At 52.0% G+C, this 17998-nt stretch overlaps 2 protein-coding genes across 3 annotated transcripts; one reads left to right on the forward strand and one right to left on the reverse strand.

Annotated features, from left to right (window-relative positions):
* The first annotated feature begins 9546 nt into the window (after positions 1–9546).
* On the forward strand, positions 9547–13498 carry RARRES2 (retinoic acid receptor responder 2). 2 transcript variants are annotated; one of them, XM_077849843.1, is made up of 7 exons: positions 9547–9596; positions 10079–10149; positions 10983–11179; positions 11415–11519; positions 12432–12527; positions 13070–13196; positions 13381–13498. In XM_077849843.1, exons 3-6 carry the CDS (start codon positions 11006–11008, stop codon positions 13184–13186), a joined length of 492 nt encoding a protein of 163 aa, XP_077705969.1. In that variant the 5' UTR covers positions 9547–9596; positions 10079–10149; positions 10983–11005; the 3' UTR covers positions 13187–13196; positions 13381–13498. The 2 variants fall into 2 exon arrangements, with proteins under 2 accessions (XP_077705969.1, XP_077705968.1); XM_077849842.1 differs by lacking the exon at positions 9547–9596 and adding an exon at positions 9809–9963.
* A 205-nt stretch (positions 13499–13703) lies between these two features.
* LRRC61 (leucine rich repeat containing 61) lies at positions 13704–15090 on the reverse strand. Its single transcript, XM_077849826.1, has one exon. The coding sequence runs from the start codon at positions 15088–15090 to the stop codon at positions 14308–14310; it is 783 nt and encodes a 260-aa protein (XP_077705952.1). The 3' UTR covers positions 13704–14307.
* Positions 15091–17998: the final 2908 nt, after the last annotated feature.

Consider the following 17998-nt stretch of genomic DNA (forward strand, 5'->3'; position numbering starts at 1 on the left):
CTGTCCCCTCCAGGTTTTTTTTTCCTATGCTTTATCTCTGCATGTTTGACATAATGCGTTGTGAAAACGTATCCTTCCCTTTTCACTAACAATATTGTGAATTTCCTCCCATTTTATTAGATATTCTCTTATGACATGATTCTTAACGGCTGCATAAATGTACCGGTAAACTTTCTTGTTTCTCCGTATCATTATAGTTCCGTCTTTTATTGCACATGCCTGGTTTTAAAATTCGAGGAGAGGGGAACTGATGGATCAAAGGCAAAGTGTATGTTTTTAAATGTTTTTCTGAATTATCTTCCAGGAAAATTTATTAGCTTTACCTTGAGAAATGCCCATTTTTCCATATCCTTAACAACACAGGCTATTTTTTTCAAATTTAAAGTCATTATTTCTCATTGTTTTGAATTTCATTTCCTAGATTACTAGTTAGCTGGCTTTTTTTTCCCCACATATTTATTACCTGTTTGTATCTTCTTTTTTTTTTTTTCTTTTTGTAAATTTACTTATGTCTCTTTGCTCGCTTTGTCCATTTTTTAAAGCTGGGAGATTGGTTTTATTTCACAGTGTTTGGTGGGTTCATATCTTATAAAGTAAAAGGCTTTTATGGTTCCTGCCTTTGGTGTCTTATATAGAGCAGCCACCACACCCCAAAGTAAATTTTACGTGTGTACTTTTATCACAGAAAATAAGTTTTAATATCTACTAGTGTAAGTACTCCCAATGCACACAGATTCCTTTTTTCCCCCCAGGAAAAAAAATGTCTTGGCTACAGTCACTTACTTAGTCTTCCAAATAAACTTTAGAATTTGTCAACTATTTTAAAAGTTTTCTTGTCAATATTTTAAAATCTGTTTGAAGAGATTTAAGACTCATGTCCCTCCATTTGTTCAGGTCTTTAGCTTTCACAGTCAAGGTTTCTATTTGTAGATTAAATGTATAAGTTTTATACTTTTTATATAAAATTCACAAACATGAAAACTTTTGTCAGATCATGAATTTTGGTGCTCAGAAGATATGTTCACAGCATATGGCACAATGTATGTCAAGTTTGATGGTTATAGAAAAATGGATTTGTCTATCAGTGCATTCAGAAGATACTCTAGTTTGTTTTTCTTAAGTAGGTTCCGTGCCCAGCATGGAGCCCAGCTCGGGGGCTTGAACTCACAACCCTGAGGATCAAGATGTGAGCTGAGATCAAGAGTCACACTTAGGGGACACCTGGGTGACTCAGTGGTTGAGAAACTGCCTTTGGCTCAGGTTGTGATCCCAGGGTCCTAGAATCAAGTCTTGGTATCAGGCTCCCTGCAGGGAGCCTATTTCTACCTCTGCCTATGTCTCTCATGAATAAAATAATTTTTAAACATTCTTTTTTTAAAGATTTTATTTATTTATTCATGAGACACAGAGAGAGAGAGAGAGAGAGAGAGAGAGAGAGAGGCAGAGACATAGGCAGAGGAAGAACCAGGCTCCATGCAGGTAGCCTGATATGGGACTCGATCCTGGGACTCCAGGATGATGCCCTAGGTCAAAGGCAGGCACTAAACCACTGAGCCACCCAGGTGTCCCATAAAAAATATAAAAAATTCTTCTTAAAGAGTCACACTTGGGCAGCGCCGGGGGGTCAGCGGTTTAGCGCCGCCTTTAGCCCAGCGTGTGCTCCTGGAGACCCAGGATCGACTCCCACGTCAGGCTCTCTGCATGGCGCCTGCTTCTCCCTCTGCCTATGTCTCTGCCTCTCTCTGTGTCTCTCGTGAATAAATAAATAAAATCTTAAAAAAAAAGTCACACTTAAAAAATAAAAAAATAAAGAGTCACACTTGACCAACTGAGCCACCCAGGTGCCTCTAAGGTATCCTAATTTTTACCTAAATACTAAGTAAGGAGAGTTAATATGTAGGGAGTTCTTATCTGGTGTCAGATATGGTGATAAACCCTTCACATACACATCTCAATTCTCCCAACAACCCTAGAAAACAGACCCTTCTAGTCTTCATTTTACAAATGAAACAACTGAGACTCAGGTTAAGGAATTGGCCCAGGGCCACACAGCTAGATAGGGGTTGATAAGAAACCAGCTCTACTCTTAACCACTAAAGTTGATATGTGTGGGAAAAGCACCAAGTGCTGGACACAGCACAGAATAATTGTGAGATATCTATCAGTTCATGAATAAATGTGGCACATCCAATGCTACATTCCCACAAGCACCCTCAAAGGGGAACTCCTTCCTGAGCCCTAGAGGATCTTTATCTGTTGGTAACCAGTCTCTCTTTGCCAAAAGGCTCTTCACCTAAGTCCCTCCCTCTCTGATCCCCACTAGAAGTGTCTTCCCACCCAATCAGGAGTTAACCATCCGTTGCAACTTCCTCTTTTGGCATAGCCAAAGAAAATGATGGGGCTTTCACTCTGCAGAAGGGAAATGAACACAGGAGTTGTGAGGGGTTCCCATACCTTTATGCCAGCCAGGAATTCTAGGCCTTGGTAAGTTAGGTACCTGGGACTCCATCCTTCAATATGCCTTAGAGGAGGATGTAGGGGGTATGGTACAGCAACCAGGCAAACTGCCTAACCCAATGGAGATTGTCTCAGCTCTGGCATGCTTGCTCTATCTAGGGTACAGGACCCACCAGACAGCAAAACTTGACAGAGGTTCTGGGATGATCCCTCTTTCCCTCCAACAGTGCCTGGTCCCCCACTACTGGATTAGATGGCAAAGTAGGTGGGCATACCAGGGGATGAGGGGAACAATGTCTCCAGAAATCCTCTATGAAGAGGACCGAGGACAGCTTAGAAGCAGTCCTGTATCTGCAAGAGGGCAAAGTGCATCCACTTCTCACAGATACACAGTCCCAGTCCTCCACACAGGAGTCACCGTGCACCTGACACAGTGAGTCAGTGCCTGCCATCTGCCCCTGGGCCATGTGCTGGGCCTCATCATGAGCCACCCAGAAGTGGTCCATGCTGTTTTCCCACAGCGTGAAAGGACGTTGAGAGGACTTCCAAGCCCGGTTTAGCGATGGAAATCTTTCTTCGGGTAGTGCTTCACATGAAATAAAACCAAGTACTTGTTGATTAGCTTTGAATGGATGACTGTTGGAAAGCCGGAGGAGAGTAGGAAGCCAGAGAGAAGAGAGAACTTCGCTCTGATGCAACTAACAATTGTTAACTCTGGCTTCAGACAGCATCCTGAAGGCAGATGGGAAACCCTCATAGCCTCCTTCTGGGACTTTGTGGGCCATGTGAGGAGGAGGTAGAAAGGTCCCACGCTCAGCTGGGTGGAGGCCAGGCCCTCTAGTCCTTTGCAGGTGCTGCCAGCTCTCCATCCAGAGCCCCCCAGGCATAGACCTGGGGGTTGGGGAAGCAGCCCTCAATGTCCCAGGGTGGCATCTCCCATGAACGGATCTTGCTAGGTTGCCTGAAAACTCCTCAGGAAAAGATCACAGTGCTGCTCCTCCTCCTGTGTGCCAAGACCCCCCATAAGGGCAGCCCCAGACTGAGAGCAAATGCTACCCCCCCCCAACAAAGTGCTGCACCAGACACCCTGCTGTTGTTCTAGGAGTCTGTCTTTCTGAAAGGAAAAGCACAAGGTTGGTCCAAAGGAAACCAGGTAAGTAGAGATCTGATTTCCAGGGCGGCGAGGCCTGTGTCTGGGCACCTTCCAGCCGTACCCCTGCTGCCCCCAGGCCTGCCCTGCGCAGCCTCTCCTACTCTCTGAAGCACAGCAGAGGGCCTTTTGAGAACCCCACAGATAGCTGAGGCCTCTGAGGTTCCCTGAGGTCTGACCACATTTGTCTCTGCTGGGCACCACCCATCCACAGTAGCCCGGTCCCCCCAGGGGGCTTTGTAGTGGCTGTTCCACCCTTCCTGCAGAACTTTAGAGGGTTCACTCATCATTTTCTTCAGATTCAGGCTCAAGTACCCTCTCCTCCAAAAAACGTGCTTCCCAGGAAGCCTGTCTCCTCCTGAACCTCCCACTGGCAGGTGTCTCCTGTGGCTGCTGTGACAAATTACCAGAAACCTGGTGGCTTAAGACAACACACATTCGTTCTCTTCCAGTTCTGGAGGCCAGGAGTCCAAAGGCAGTTGGTGCAGAATTGGAGGCATTGGCCAGACTGTGTTCCCTCTCTTTTTATTTTTATTTTTATTTTATTATTTTTTAAGATTTTATTTATTTATTCATGAGAGACAGAGAGAGAGAGAGAGAGAGAGAGAGAGGCACAGACACAGGCAGAAGCCGGCTCCATGCAGGGAGCCTGACATGGGACTGAATCCCAGGTCTCCAGGATCACACCCTGGGCCAAAGGTGGTGCCAAACCGCTGAGCCACCTGGGCTGCCCCTCTTTTTCTTTTCTTTTTTTTTTTTTTTAAGATTTTATTTATTTACTCATGAGAGACACATAGAGAGAGGCAGAGACCGCAGGCAGAGGGAGAAGCAGGCTCCCTGTAGGAAGCCCCAATGTGGAACCTGATCCCAGGACCCCAGGGTCACGACCTGAGCCAAAGGCAGGTGCTTAACCACTGAGCCACCCAGGCATCCCTGGCTGTGTTCCCTCTGGAGGCTCTCAGGGAAAAGCTGGTCCCTTCATCTTTTACAGCTGCTAGAGTTGCATTCTGTGCACCTGGGCTCAGGACCCCTGCCTCTGTCTTCAAAGCCAGCATGTCCCCTCAGCTGTCACATCTGTCCCAGGTGCACTCAGAGCTCACCCTGCCTCCCTTCTGTGAGGACACCTGTGATCACACGTAGGGGCCACCTAGATGATCCAGGCCAACCATGAGGGCAAATACAAATTAAAACTAAGAAAAATAAGTTCTAATTTTCCCTGGTGCAAACAAGATAGAGCTTCTCCTCCAACTCCTTCCCTCAGAGCATTACTTGAGGAAAGTTGTCATTGTCAATTTTCCTCTGCCCCTTTGAGATGCACTGGGAAAGGAGCCTCTCGCCAGCTTCACAGCCCAGGCCTTTCTCCAAGGCCCCGGGGCGGGGGGGAGGCACTCCTCGAGGTGTTTACAAGGGAGATGGTGACTCACCAGAGGGCAGAGACCTGACTTGTGCAGGTGCCCGGCTCTGAGCTGCACAACTGCCTCCTGCCATAAAACAGGAGAGACTACTGCACCCCTACTGTGGCTTCTTAAAGACACTAAAACCTCCTTAGGATGAAGGCGATGGGCAAACACAGGTGCTACCCCAATCACCAGGTGGATGAACGATGGGTGGCCAACGGTGGCACCAGGGAAGTCCTCTTGCCTGATGCCTGGTCAGGCTGTACCTGGAGAGCCCGTGAGTAGTGGGCTGGTCTGCTGGGCTGTGTAACAGGGGGAGGTCTCTTCCTGCTTTCCTCATCTCTGAGCCTATTGCCTGGGACATGCATCTCTTTCTGCTTTAATGCTTATTGGATAATAAAACTGTTTTCTTTCTCTCCTGCCTTTGCAGAGAGTTTTCCTGCGTCGGTAGGAGACTTTGTATTTAATTTTAGTTCCCCCACATAATCTCCCCATCTCTAAATTCTTAGCCAACTCACATCTGCAGGCCCCTTTGCCATATAAGGTAACATTCACAGACTCATATCCTTTGTTCGGCTCTCAACCCGGATTAGGGTCCTTATCAGCCCACCCACCCCCACCCCATCCCCTCCTGGCTCCCCTACCTGGCTTTTCTGTTGCCCAAAGCTCATGTCACCTGAGAAAGCAGGAATCTGGCCAGTCTTTTCTACTGCAGCCAGACTGGAGAAAGGCATCAGGTCCAGGGTGGCAGGAACTCAGTGCCTCGGGGCCAAATGCATAAGGAAATGGGGAGCAAATTGGATTCCACCAACCACATAGGTGCCAAGGGAGTGGTCTGGACCATCGCTTACCTACCAGCAAATTTCAAACGCTCTTCCCTGCTTGTTAAGCAGATGATGGGAGTCTGACGGAGCTTCCCGGGAGAGAAGAATTCCACTTTTCCTCTTAAGAAATATCCAGTCAGTATGTGTGAGGCAAAGAAGACATTTAGAGGCAAACTTGAGACTGTGACTCTCCTGCTTGAAGAACTCTTGATTGTAGGCAGTAGCGCCTTCAACATATTCTTTTATCTGGAACGTTATTCTAGAATGACAGGAATTTGAGAACTTTTGAGGAACCTCTGGCTCTGTGGGGGACCGCTGCTCAGTGGCAGGAGATGTTCTGGTGATGTTTACCACTGCTTGATGATTTGCTCTCAGAACCCTACATTGCCAGGAAAAGCTAACAAACTTATTTTGGCCAAGAGAAAAGATACTTGACTTTACCTAGAGATCTACATTTTTACCCATTCAAGGTCAAATTTCGTCTATTATTATGATGCTATGTCTTTTTTTCTACTCCAGACTGGCATCAGGTTGTGTCTTCTTCAACATAATGCGAAAGATGGATTTAGAAGCCTGTGTGTAAACCTTCTTGTTTTTTTTTTTTTTTTTTAAGATTTTATTTATTTATTCATGAGAGACACAGAGAGAGAGAGAGGCAGAGACATAGGCAGAGGGAGAAGCCGGCTCCATACAGGAAGCCCGATGTGGGACTCGATCCTGAGTCTCCAGGATCACACCCCGGGCTGCAGGTGGCGCTAAACCGCCGCGCCACCGGGGCTGCCCAACCTTCTTGGTTTAAAATCTACTGAAGGCCAAGCTTGATTTGGAGACACAAGAAAATTCTAACCAGAATCTTTGTGAGGTCTTTGCAATTTAGCAGAAGCAGGTGTATTTTCTTTCTTTCTTTTTTTTTTTCCTTTTTCTTTTTTTTAGAAGCAGGTGTATTTTCAAGTGTTTCATTCTTGCTAGTGGCACATGTGGCCATGCACGAATGCCCATCCATACACATTCGCCATATAACGAAAGTGCTACCTCCAACCTTGGCTCAATCCTCCCCAGACCCTTCTCAAATAACTTCATGTGGTGAATCAGAATGTAAACTTGGTTTCAACCTAGAGCCTCCTCAGCAGCTCCAAGACCAAATCTGGGTCACAGTTAAATTTGGTGCCTTCACAGTTGGCTGATGAGGCCTCAGATGTTCTCAGGAGTGGTTTGCCTCAGCTGTCTTAACACATGAGAAGACAGTTTCCTGTTGAACACGATTTTAGGTTTATTTTGGGGATGTTATCTAGAAATCACAGTAATATGACATGTTTGACTACCATATAGTAACATTCCATTAAATTACTACATCTGACAAATAATATACAAAATAAAATGAATTCCAAAAGATTAACATTTGGCAAGTATTTAGTTTCACAGCATCTAAACTACTCTAAGTGCCTTCCACTGGTGGAAACGCTGCTTATTATCTGTGCCTGCCCTGTTTTACAGTTCTAATAGAGTGTGCGTGGTAGATAAAATCATGGCAACAAATTAGCATGATTTATGGGTCAGATGGAGTTAAAAGTTATTATGGTTAAACCAGGAATCAAAAAACGACTACAGGCTACCACAAGTATCTAAGAAAAATAATCCCTGGGGTGCCTAGGTGACTTAGTTAAAGCCTCTAACTCTTCATTTCAGCTCAGGTCATGATCTCAGGGTCATGAAATTGAGCCCTCCATTGGGCTCTGTGCTGGGCGTGTAGGATTCTCTATCTCCCTCTGCCCCTCCTGTGGAATTAATAATCCCACAGCCTGTTATTTGAAAAAACTGGCTGAGGACTGGCAGTGTGACGCACCAAGCTTGCGCTCACCATCTCCATCTCGTGGTGCATCCTTGAGTGAGGCTTAATGGACTCCCATGAGATCTGTTGGACATTCAGCCTGTTATCTGCCTTTCAACCACTTTGATTTAGGAAAATATTTTTTGCATCCATGAAGCTGACTGAAATGAACTTCATTAGGATGCAAAATCCTTTTATTAGTTTGTTGAATTTTCTTGAAAGAGTAATTCTAAGTTTCAAAATGTTAATGGTATGTTAATGTTAAGTTACATCCACTGATTAAATTCCAAGTTTCTTTTCCTGCCACATGAAAACATTACAAATGCATCCTGATTTCTTATGTTTTTTTCCAGATAAAATACAAGATTCATATGTTTATTCTCAAAAAGGCAATTTTGATTTTTTCCAGCTTGGTATTAGCCATTTTATTTTCATTCTTTTGATCACAAAGCACCTGATTATTGTGCCACATAGACAAAAACTTGACTTTTCTAATAATCAGGTTGGGCACACAGTACCAAGTCTTAGACAAGGATTTCCTGTGTGTGTGTGTGTGTGTGTGTGCTAGGACTGTCCATACACTGGGTTGTTTAAACAATAGAAACTTATTCTCCCAATTCTTGAGGCCAAAAGTCCAAGATCAAGGTGCTGGCAGGGTTTGTTCTTCTGAAGCTCCTCTCCTTGGCTTGTAGGTGGGTGTCTTTTCCCTGTGTCTTCACATGGTCCTCCTTCTAAGTCCTAATCTCTTCTCATAAGGACACTAGTCATATTGGATTGGTCCTCTCCCCTACCTTCTGACCTCATTTTATCTTAATTACCTCTTTAAAGTCCAAATCTCCAAATACAGTCACATTCTGGAGGTACTTGGGGTTATGACTTCAACATATGAATTTTAGGGGAACACAATTATATATTTATAGTAGTGATATATATATGTGTGTGTGTGTATGTATTTATATATGTAGTGATTTTCTTCTTTAATAACTCACAGACTCTGATTTAAACATGGTGGATCACACATGTTTATCCCTACTCCCTCCCAAAACTCCATCAAAACAATGGTAAATGAGTAAAAAAGGTATAAATTCACAAGGAGAAAGAAGATGGAAGAGGAGATAGCCGTGGACAAGACACATGACGCGTTCTACAAGACGGCAGGGAAGGAACCATGGTAACCGCCTGAGGTAACTCAAGTCAAGGGTCTTGCTGGTGCCCCCAGAGCACATTGAAGAGGAAGCTGTCAGCTCCCTGTGCAGATCCATGGCAGAGGTGAATAGGGAAGAGGAGGAAATCTGCCCCAAACCCTGTGCCAACAGTCACTTTCCACGAAGGTCCTCATTTAAACCTCACAACAAGCCCTTAGCATGGAGATTCTGATCCCCACCTTGCAGAGAAGGAAGCAGAAGTTCTAGGGATTTGGGAAGGTAAACAAGACCCTGTTTTGGGCAATTAGCATAGGTTGAGCCAGAGAAATGGCAGGACTGGTTCCTGACCCACCGAGTCGCGGAGCTTGTTCCTATTTGCTTAGGATGCATGAGAGTTGAGCAATGTTTGGACAATTTTCCTCCCAGTCCACACTAGCCTTATGAATTCCATCGTACCATTCTGCTGCGCCTGCAGGCTCCCCAAGCCCCACACGAGACCCCTGAATCTATCACCACTAAGGATGGGATGTGCAGGATCAAGACTGAACATGTTTGCTGCCTATAGAAGTTGCTGAACACGAGACTCATCTCTAACAGAGATGCCTTCCTTCTCCGTGTGGTTCTAGGGCTTGGGAGGCAGGAGGAGGGGTCAAATGACTCCTCAAGGTCTCATTGGGTTTGAGGATGGCTGTATTTCTGGGAAGAATTTCCTGAAATGTGTGTCTGAGGATGCTGGGAACTGGTCACCCAGTTGGGGCCAAAGAAGAGGGCAGCCCTACAGAGGCAGGACAGTGGGTAGGGAGTGGGGAGGGTAGCCCCATATCCTATGGAGGAGAGGCTGGGGCAAGACCACCAAATGCTTGGGCTCCTGGGCCAGGGGGAGGGGAGGGTGGTTTGGCCAGAGTTGGGGTCAAGGTCTGGTGGCAAGATCTCAGCAGAGAGGCCTGCCGGTAGATGGGAGGAAGGTCTCGGAAGGCTGCCAGGAGGCCGGTCCTAACGGGGTGGGGAGGAGCCTTGGGCGGGCTGGAAGCTGGAGGGGCCTAGGGGGTGGGAGTGGGAGGAGATGGGGGCCGACCAGAGGAAGGGGGGGCAGGAAGAGGCTAACAGCCTGATGTCGAGTCATCCAGGAGAAGGGCAGCAGAGACCCTGAGGCATAGAAGAGGTGAGGGGGGAGAGTGGGCCAGGGGGACAGCTGGATGGAAGGAGACAGGCCAAAGGAGCAGCTCCAGGGGTGAGATCTGTCAACCGGTTGTAAGGCAACACCTGGTATCTTTCAGCGAGAGGACCTCCGTCTCCACATCTGTAGCTTTCTTGTTCTCAGGCCACCGGAACACACAGAGTTCGAGCGGTAAGTCCATGCCTCAGGCAACCCTAGTCATGCATTAGGGGGCAGATCAGAAGGGCTGGGAGAGGAGTGGCAGGGAAGACCCAGAAAAGAAGTTAAGGAGGAGGGGGTCTCCCTGAAGAAAGCCCTGGTGGGGCTGAGGTGAGACCCCAGGGTGTGGGGCCAGGGGTAGGGCCGGAGGCTGGTGGTCCTGGGCAGCCCCAGCACAGGGAGGGTTAAGCACCCTCCCGATTCCCACCCTACTCTGGGCCCCTCCCCTGTGTTTACGTCCTCCCAGAAATATTTGGCCTCCAGCTGGCCTCCATTCTATATCCTGCCCCTCCCCCTTGAATTAGCCTTGGGGGACTGAGGGAGTGCGGGGGCCAGGGTTCCGGGGACTGGGAGCGAGCCAGCAGACCCCAGAGGCTGAGATGGGGGAGCCGAGAGGAGCTCTGAGGGCAGCGGGCAGACAGGGGACCAGAGACCCCGCAGCGGGGGAGAAGGAATGGGCCAGGAAAGTGGGAAGGGGAAAGGGGGAGGGTGGGAGTAGACGGGGGGGGGGGGGGGGCGGGGGGGCTTCCCACGCTGCTGGCCTGAGGACAAAAACCAGCTCAGCACCTTCCCAGTACTAGGCCCAACCAGGGCTGGGCTGGCCCCAGACTGGTGGGGGGCAGGGTGGAGGAGCAGGGGACCAGGGGAATACCAGGGCTCTCTTGACAAAAGGGCCACTTCCCGCCCCTCCAACCTGGGCCCAGAGTGGGTCAGGCAGCCCCCCCTGCGCTAGCCCCGCGGCAGGGCCAGGGAGCGGGCAGCTTGGCGGCTGGCATGAAGGGCTGAGGACTAAGCACTCTCTGCAGGGCCACGACGACCAAGTGAGGCCATGTGGCAGCTGCTGATCCCTCTGGCCCTGTGGCTGGGCGCGGTGGGTCTGGGCAGGGCTGAGCTCACCGCAGCACAGCAGCGGGGCCTGCAGGTGGCCCTGGAAGAATTTCATAAGCACCCGCCCGTTCAGTGGGCCTTCAAGGAGACCAGTGTGGACAAAGCCGAGGACACGGTTAGTGGCGTGGCCTGGGGAGGGGAGGGGTTGAGGCCACAGGTGCGCTCCCAGGAAGCAGGTGCAAACGTGCTTGGGCTCGACAAGCACCCAGTTCTCCAGGGAGAGGCCGACACCCCAGCCACCCTCTCAGATGTGCTGTTTGGGGAGGAGCGGGGGATGGGGGAGGAGGGACCCGGCCCATCCAGGAATTGATCTGCATGCTCAGCCAGCTGCTGGCTTTCTCTGTGGGCAGCCCTTCCCTGCAGGGACCTTCGTGAGGCTGGAATTTAAACTCCAGCAGACGAGCTGCCGGAAGAAGGACTGGAAAAAAGCCAACTGCAAAATCAAACCCAATGGGGTGAGTGAAGACCGAGGGTGTGTGTGTGTGTGTGTGTGTGAGAGAGAGAGAGAAAGAGAAAGAGAGAGAGATGGGGCATTTGCTCAGTATGAGGGTTGGTAATTTTGGTTTAGGTGGAGAGATCCAGCAAGAAGCCCTGAGGGTGGAGCAGTGGTCCCACTTCTAGAGGCTCAGTCTGAGACTGGGGATCTGATGTTGTCCTCCTGTCCTCCTCCCCCCGGGGCTCCTCTCTCAGGCGTCAGGCCACTGGTGAAAGAAGCCCCGGGCATGGGGTTCAGCTGGCCCCCAGCCCAGGCCGCGTGAATTCTCCACTTTCTGAGTCTCCAAATAGAGACAGCCCAGCCTGGGCTGATTCATGCAGCGCTTGACTGCATTCAGCCCCCCTGGGGGCATAACCACTGCTACAGGGGAGTCCCCATGTCCCAGCTGTTCCGAGCCCCAGCCTGTGACTCAGTAGGTTCTTTGAAGGCCTGTTCCCTCCATCCGTTAAGGGAGGGACTGGATTGTATCAGTGATTTTCCACACTTTTATGTCAGGACCCCTGTGTTCACGTCAAACCTTTTGAGAACAGTTCATCAGAATGGCCCCAGTGAAAGTCAGGTGGGGAGAACCCATCTGGGGAAGGAGTTCTGCACGCGCGCGCACACACACACACACACACACACACACACACACACACGGTCCATAGTTTGAAAACCATAGGGTGCTCTGACGTCTGAAATCTCCCAGGCCCCAGGTGGGCTGCACCAGAAGCCAGCTGGCCCCAGGACCCCTGCCCCTCTGCTCTAGGGCCTGCCAGGGGGGCTGCTCCCCACTGCAGGCAGCACCCCCAGCTTCTACCCTGATTGGAGGGGGGGCTGCATGCCTGCCCTGACCTCTTTCCTGTCCCGGCCCCACGTTCCCCTCCCTCAGAGGAAGCGGAAATGCCTGGCCTGCATCAAGCTGAACTCTGCAGATAAAGTTCTAGGCCGGATGGTCCACTGCCCCATCCACACACAGGTTCACCAGGTAAGAGTGGGCAGAGGAAGAGGTGGGGAGGCTGGGGAAGAGGCTGGGAAGGTGGAGAAGCTGGGCCTGTGGGAGAGATAAGAGGCAGAGGCATGGGAGAGCCCGGGTGGCTCAGCGGTTTCGCGCCTGCCTTCAGCCCAGGGCATGATCCTGGAGACCCGGGATCAAGTCCCAAGTCAGGCTCCCTGCAGGGAGCCTGCTTCTCCCTCTGCCTGTGTCTCTGCCTCTTTCTCTGTCTCTCTCATGAATAAATAAATAAAATCTTCAAACAGACAAAAAAAGGCAGAGGCATGGACTGAGGTGTGTGGAGGGTGAGGAGCAAGGAGGGGATGAGGAGGGGCAAGGGGGTATGAGAAAAGAGTGGAGGTGAGGGGAGGAGGTAAGGGGTGAGGAAGCTGTGAGGGGCAAGGAGGGGCTCTGGGCCTGGCCCCACTCTTCCCTAAGGGATGTGCAGTCACCCCTCTCCGGGGAGCACCCTCCACGGGGACACTCTCCCCGGGCACTGTTTGTCCCTTGGCCTGAGCAGCTGCCTGCACTGGCAGGAGCCTGAGGAGCACCAGGAGGCTCAGTGCAGCAGGGTGGAGCGCGCAGGCGAGGACCCCCACAGTTACTACTTCCCAGGACAATTTGCCTTCTTCAAGGCCCCGCCTCCCAGCTGAGGCCCCACAGGTAGGTGCTGGTAGGTGCCCCGGACAGGGGAGGTCACCACGGAGCTGAGACAGAGCTTGTGAGTTCTGGGCTAGAAGCTCGGCTGGTGTGGGGCCAAGGGAGGCTGGGGAAGGGAAGAGAGCTTGACTTGACCCCAACACCCTCCCTCACATCCAATCTCAGGTTTCCTTTTCCTTTCCTCTAGAGTTGGGTCCCGCTTCCCGGACAGCTGCAGGAGGTAACCAGCAAAGGACCCCCACCTGTCCCTGAGCTCAGGGAGGACAATCCCATCATCCCCGAGCTAATAAAAGTGCTCTCCCAGATGTTCTCTCCTCTTGCATGCCCTCCTTCCCCTAAGCTCAACTGTGGGATTAGGGTGCTCCAAGAGGAGCAGAGCCCCAGGGGGAGCAGGAGACTTCCTGTCCAATGCTCAGAAAACAGGAGAGAACAGGGCCCCAGGGACATCGTCTTGCCTTCAGGCGCTCGTGCTTGGGAAAACAAAGGTCACCCACAAAAATGGACAGGCAGTGATGCTTAGAACAGGAAGATTTAATAGGGATCAGGTGGGTGAGAACGGGCAGTGAGGGCTCTGTGTGACATGGGACGGGAGCACCTAGCAGAGGGTCATGTGGATAGGCAACTCTGGAAGGTGGGTGACCACAGCTTCCAGGCTCTGGCCCCTCCTCTCCCAGGACTGGCTGGGGCGACACACACACCCTCCCTGCCTTTCTCACCTTCAGCCCTGGGAAGATGCAGCGCTCTTCCACTAAAGCCTCAGACCTGAGCAGCCAGGGGTGGCAGCTGCTGTGGGCATGGCTCCACACAGGGCCTCCTCTCCAGGTTCGCAGAGTAGGAGGCAGGAGGACCTCACACCCTGCCACCGGCCTGAAGAGGGCCCTTACACCTCCTGGAGACAGCTGGGCAGGTGTGTCCTTGGTATGAGGGAGGGGTGTGAGGGAGGGGGCTGCTCTCAGGAACACTGATAAGCAAAGAGCTTGATTTGCAAGCCCAGTGGCCAGAGTGACGAAACTGTGATGACACGCACCAAAGCGGGCGCGCAGATACAGGCAGCCAGGCTGCTGTGTACCCATCCCAGGGCCAGTTGCCCAGCTGTCACTGGCCACGGGCACACTCAAAACACAAAGGATGATGAGGCAGTGCCCGCAGGGCTGAGTGCTTGCTCAGCCTTGGCCAGGCTGTCGTTGGCCTGGCGGTCCAGGTCGTGGCATTCCTGCAGGGTGTCCTGGAACTGCCGGCAGGCCTCCTCCAGGATGGAGTTGCTCCGGGTGGGCCATGACTCCCAGTACCCTGGCTCTACCCAGGGCTGGGCCTCAGCGGCCCGGGGGCCAAGGCTGGAGCCAGGGCGCAGGGAGCTGTCCAGGTCCCGACACAGCTGGTAGAACTCACTGCCACGCCCAGTCACGCGCTCACCATCGATAACCTTCAGGCCAGGAAGCAGCTCCCGGACCGCAGCCCAGTAGGAGGGACTGGTGCACAATGGGTTGCTGAGCCGGGCCAACGGGTCACGGAGCCGCAGGTACTCCAGGCCCCTCAGGCCAGCCAGACACTGCAGCTGATCAGGGGTGGCTAGCAGGTTGCCCGCGGCATTGAGACTCTGCAGGTTCTCGCAGGCGGCCAGCGGCTCCAGCCCCGTCAGCCGATTGTTGGCTACGTTGAGCACCACAAGCTGGCGCAGGGCCGCCAGCGGGCCTAGTTGGGTGAGCGCGTTGCTGGACAGGTCCAGCCACTCGAGCCCCAGGCACTCCCCCAGGCAGCCCAGGTCCACCAGCCCCAGACCCCGAAGCTTCAGCAGCAGGATGGACTCCAGGGCGAACTCACCCGAGCGAGACTTGAGCAGCTGGGGCGTGATGCACACCCCGTCCGCCTCTCCCGGCTTCTCACCCTGGGGCTCCATCTGATGAAGGCAGTCTGGGAGGCCTGGGCCCCGGTGGTCCTGGCACAGGGACGCGGCCACCACTGGGGGTCGGGGGACTGCTCACCCCGAAAAAGGCACCATCGATTGTGTCTGGGCCAGTGCCAGAGGCCCGTTTGCAACAGCCCTCCTTGAGGGCTGACAGGTTCCTACAGAGAGAGAATCACACAGTGAGTGGGCCTCTCTGGATATCCTGGGCACTTTCTGACCTAATGGCAGCATGAGGCACTGCCCGGTCTCTTCCACGGTGACAGAGATCCAGCCAGCCCAGCCAGACCCGAAGACACAGAGCCCCCTGAGGGAGGTGGGCCAGGCTCAGGCCCGCACCTACAGGGGCCCCGACACTGCTCCAGCAGTTATGGCTATACCAGATGGAATTCAGGTGCCATGTGACCGAATTCCCATTTTCCATATCTGTACCTGGAGACAAAATCTCTTCACTTTCCTTTGTCGGAAACTGCTCACGATCCATCCTTCATAATTTTGAGGTGTTTCTTTTTAGCCATTCCAATTAATTCTTGAATAGCTAACAGGTCACCACCATCTCTTCTGTTCCCTTCCATATGCAGCCACAAATGACAGCACACTGGGCCTTACTTCGTTCTCCCAAAAATGTTCGTGACTCAGTGTTTTTGTTTTTTTTTTTAAACATTAGCAACAAATTCAAAATGGTTTCCAGATTGTGTGGGTCCACTGTAACCCCTGCTTGTGACCATGGGGCCTGGAGGCTCAGCTCAGGCCACTGGAGTGGCATTGGCAGCCCTGAGGCCACGGTCACCTGCCCACAGCTCCACCACCCACGGCTCCCCCAACTAGCTCTTCACTCTGGAGTCCGTAGAAGGGCATTTTTAAGTTTTTAAAAAAGGTTTTATTTATTTATTCATGAGAGACACAGAGAGAGGCAGAGACACAGGCAGAAGCAGGTTCCATGCAGGGAGCCCGATGCAGGACTTGATCCCGGGACCCCAGGATCATGCCCTGGGCCGAAGGCAGGTGCTAAACTGCTGAGCCACCCAGGGATCCCCAGTAGAAGGGGATTAATCCCTGTATGCCATGCAGCGTGGATGAGGGTTAGCCAGAGAAGGCAAGTGGGGCAGAAGGCCAGGCAAAGAAGCCATGCTGGAGGGAAGGACCTGGCTAGCACCTCAGTTCCAAAAAGGCAGGGGAAGGCGGGCCTTTCCAGGCACCAGGGGATGTGGGCCGGCATAAGGCCAGGTGCCAGTGCGAGTGGAAGGGGGAGGCCTGAGGGAAGAATACTGGCAATGCCGCCCACGGAGGGGTCAAGGTTGCAGCAGAGAGGAAAACAAGAAGGGACCTCTGCTCCAAGTGGCAGCCTCCCAACCCTGCAGACTCTAGCCAGGCCCAGACCAGGCAGAGTGACGCCTGTGAAGTACCATGGGACTATTCACTCCTGCTGTTTATAAAAACTGGGATCCAGAGTACCCCAGAGTCCCAAGTCTGCGTTTACATAATCCACATCACTTTCTATTTCCCTCTCCAAGGAAACCAGGCCTAGGGTTCCTCCCCCTCCCCCTTGCCTCTCTCCCCACCTCTGAGAAGTGGGTCCTCATGCCTTTACCTAGCAACCCTCTAGTCTGCAATACCCCTTCATTTCTGTTTCATTTCTTTCCAGAAGCGATTCAAGGCACCCACTGAGTCGGGGTCACTCTTCAAGCAGGATCTACCAGGGATTGTAAGGGAGAGAGAGACACAGTCAACTTTGCATCTGGTTAAAAGTGCTGCCCACAGGGGTGAAGGGTGCAAGAGGAGCACCAGGCACCAGAAGCCTGCCACAAAGCACTAGGGAGACATGGGCTTCACGAAGGTAGTAAGCGCTGCAGAGGACAGAGCCTAGAAAGACTACCAAGGATCTAGCTAGGACGTTACTGGATGCAGGGGCTCCCTTCTCAACATGGGACACACAGGACAAGCTGGGGGTCAAGAAGACTTCCAGTTTGAGGTGACCATGTGCATCGGGCTTAGGAGGCAGTTGAGGCTCTAGGCTGAAGGGATTCAAGCGTCATTTGCAGAGGTACCCAGTGGGAAGGTGTGGCTCATGGGCCAGCCTTTGGGCGGACACAGACCTCTTTAAGTATTTGCAGGCTTCCCTCCAGGATGATGCAGAGCTTCCCCAGCTCCCTAGCCACACACTATTTTGGGGGTGAAAGTGGTCAGGAGGCCCTGGCGTCCAGTGAAAAGGCGCAGTTATGGGCTGCAGTCAAGAGAACACCAGCATTTATGAGGCTGAATGGAGGGCACTGATGAGCAGCCAGTGGCAGGCGTACAAGGACACGGAAGGGACACTGTGTTAAAAGGCCCACTGGACTCAGAGAGGAGGCCACTGGGTGGAGCAGCACCAGCCACAGCCCAGCGTGATGGGTTAGGGAGTGATGCCCTGAGGAACCAGTTCAGTGACCTCAATGACATCTGGAGGGACGGGGCAGGAAAGGACGAGGGGACCAGAAGGGGGTGGGGGGAGGGAGGGAACTGCATGTACTCCCCACAACAAAGCTGGGAGGAACACTTTTTGCAGAAGAGGAAACAGGAGCAAAGAACACATTCCCCGGAAACCGGGAATTCCATGCCCCAAAGCCCTGCCTGGCAGGTGATGTGGCCTTCCGGCCCTCCACCTCCCACCCTGGGCCCCATACCCTCGCCAGTGCCAGTACTGCATAGTCACCAAGGTAGAACTCTAATTCTCCAGGGGATGAAACTCTGCTCTGCTCCCGGGCCTATCTTACCCAAAATCTGCACACCTCAACCAGGAGGGTGTGGGCTCGACCAAGTGCCCTCCCATCAGTGTGAACCTGACTCACACTCAAGCCAGCAGCACAGGACAGGCCCCACACGATGGAATGGTTCATCCACACCCAAGTGCTTCCATGTTCCT

The sequence above is a fragment of the Canis aureus genome, chromosome 15 (genome assembly GCF_053574225.1).
Source record: "Canis aureus isolate CA01 chromosome 15, VMU_Caureus_v.1.0, whole genome shotgun sequence".
Taxonomy (NCBI): Eukaryota; Metazoa; Chordata; class Mammalia; order Carnivora; family Canidae; genus Canis; species Canis aureus.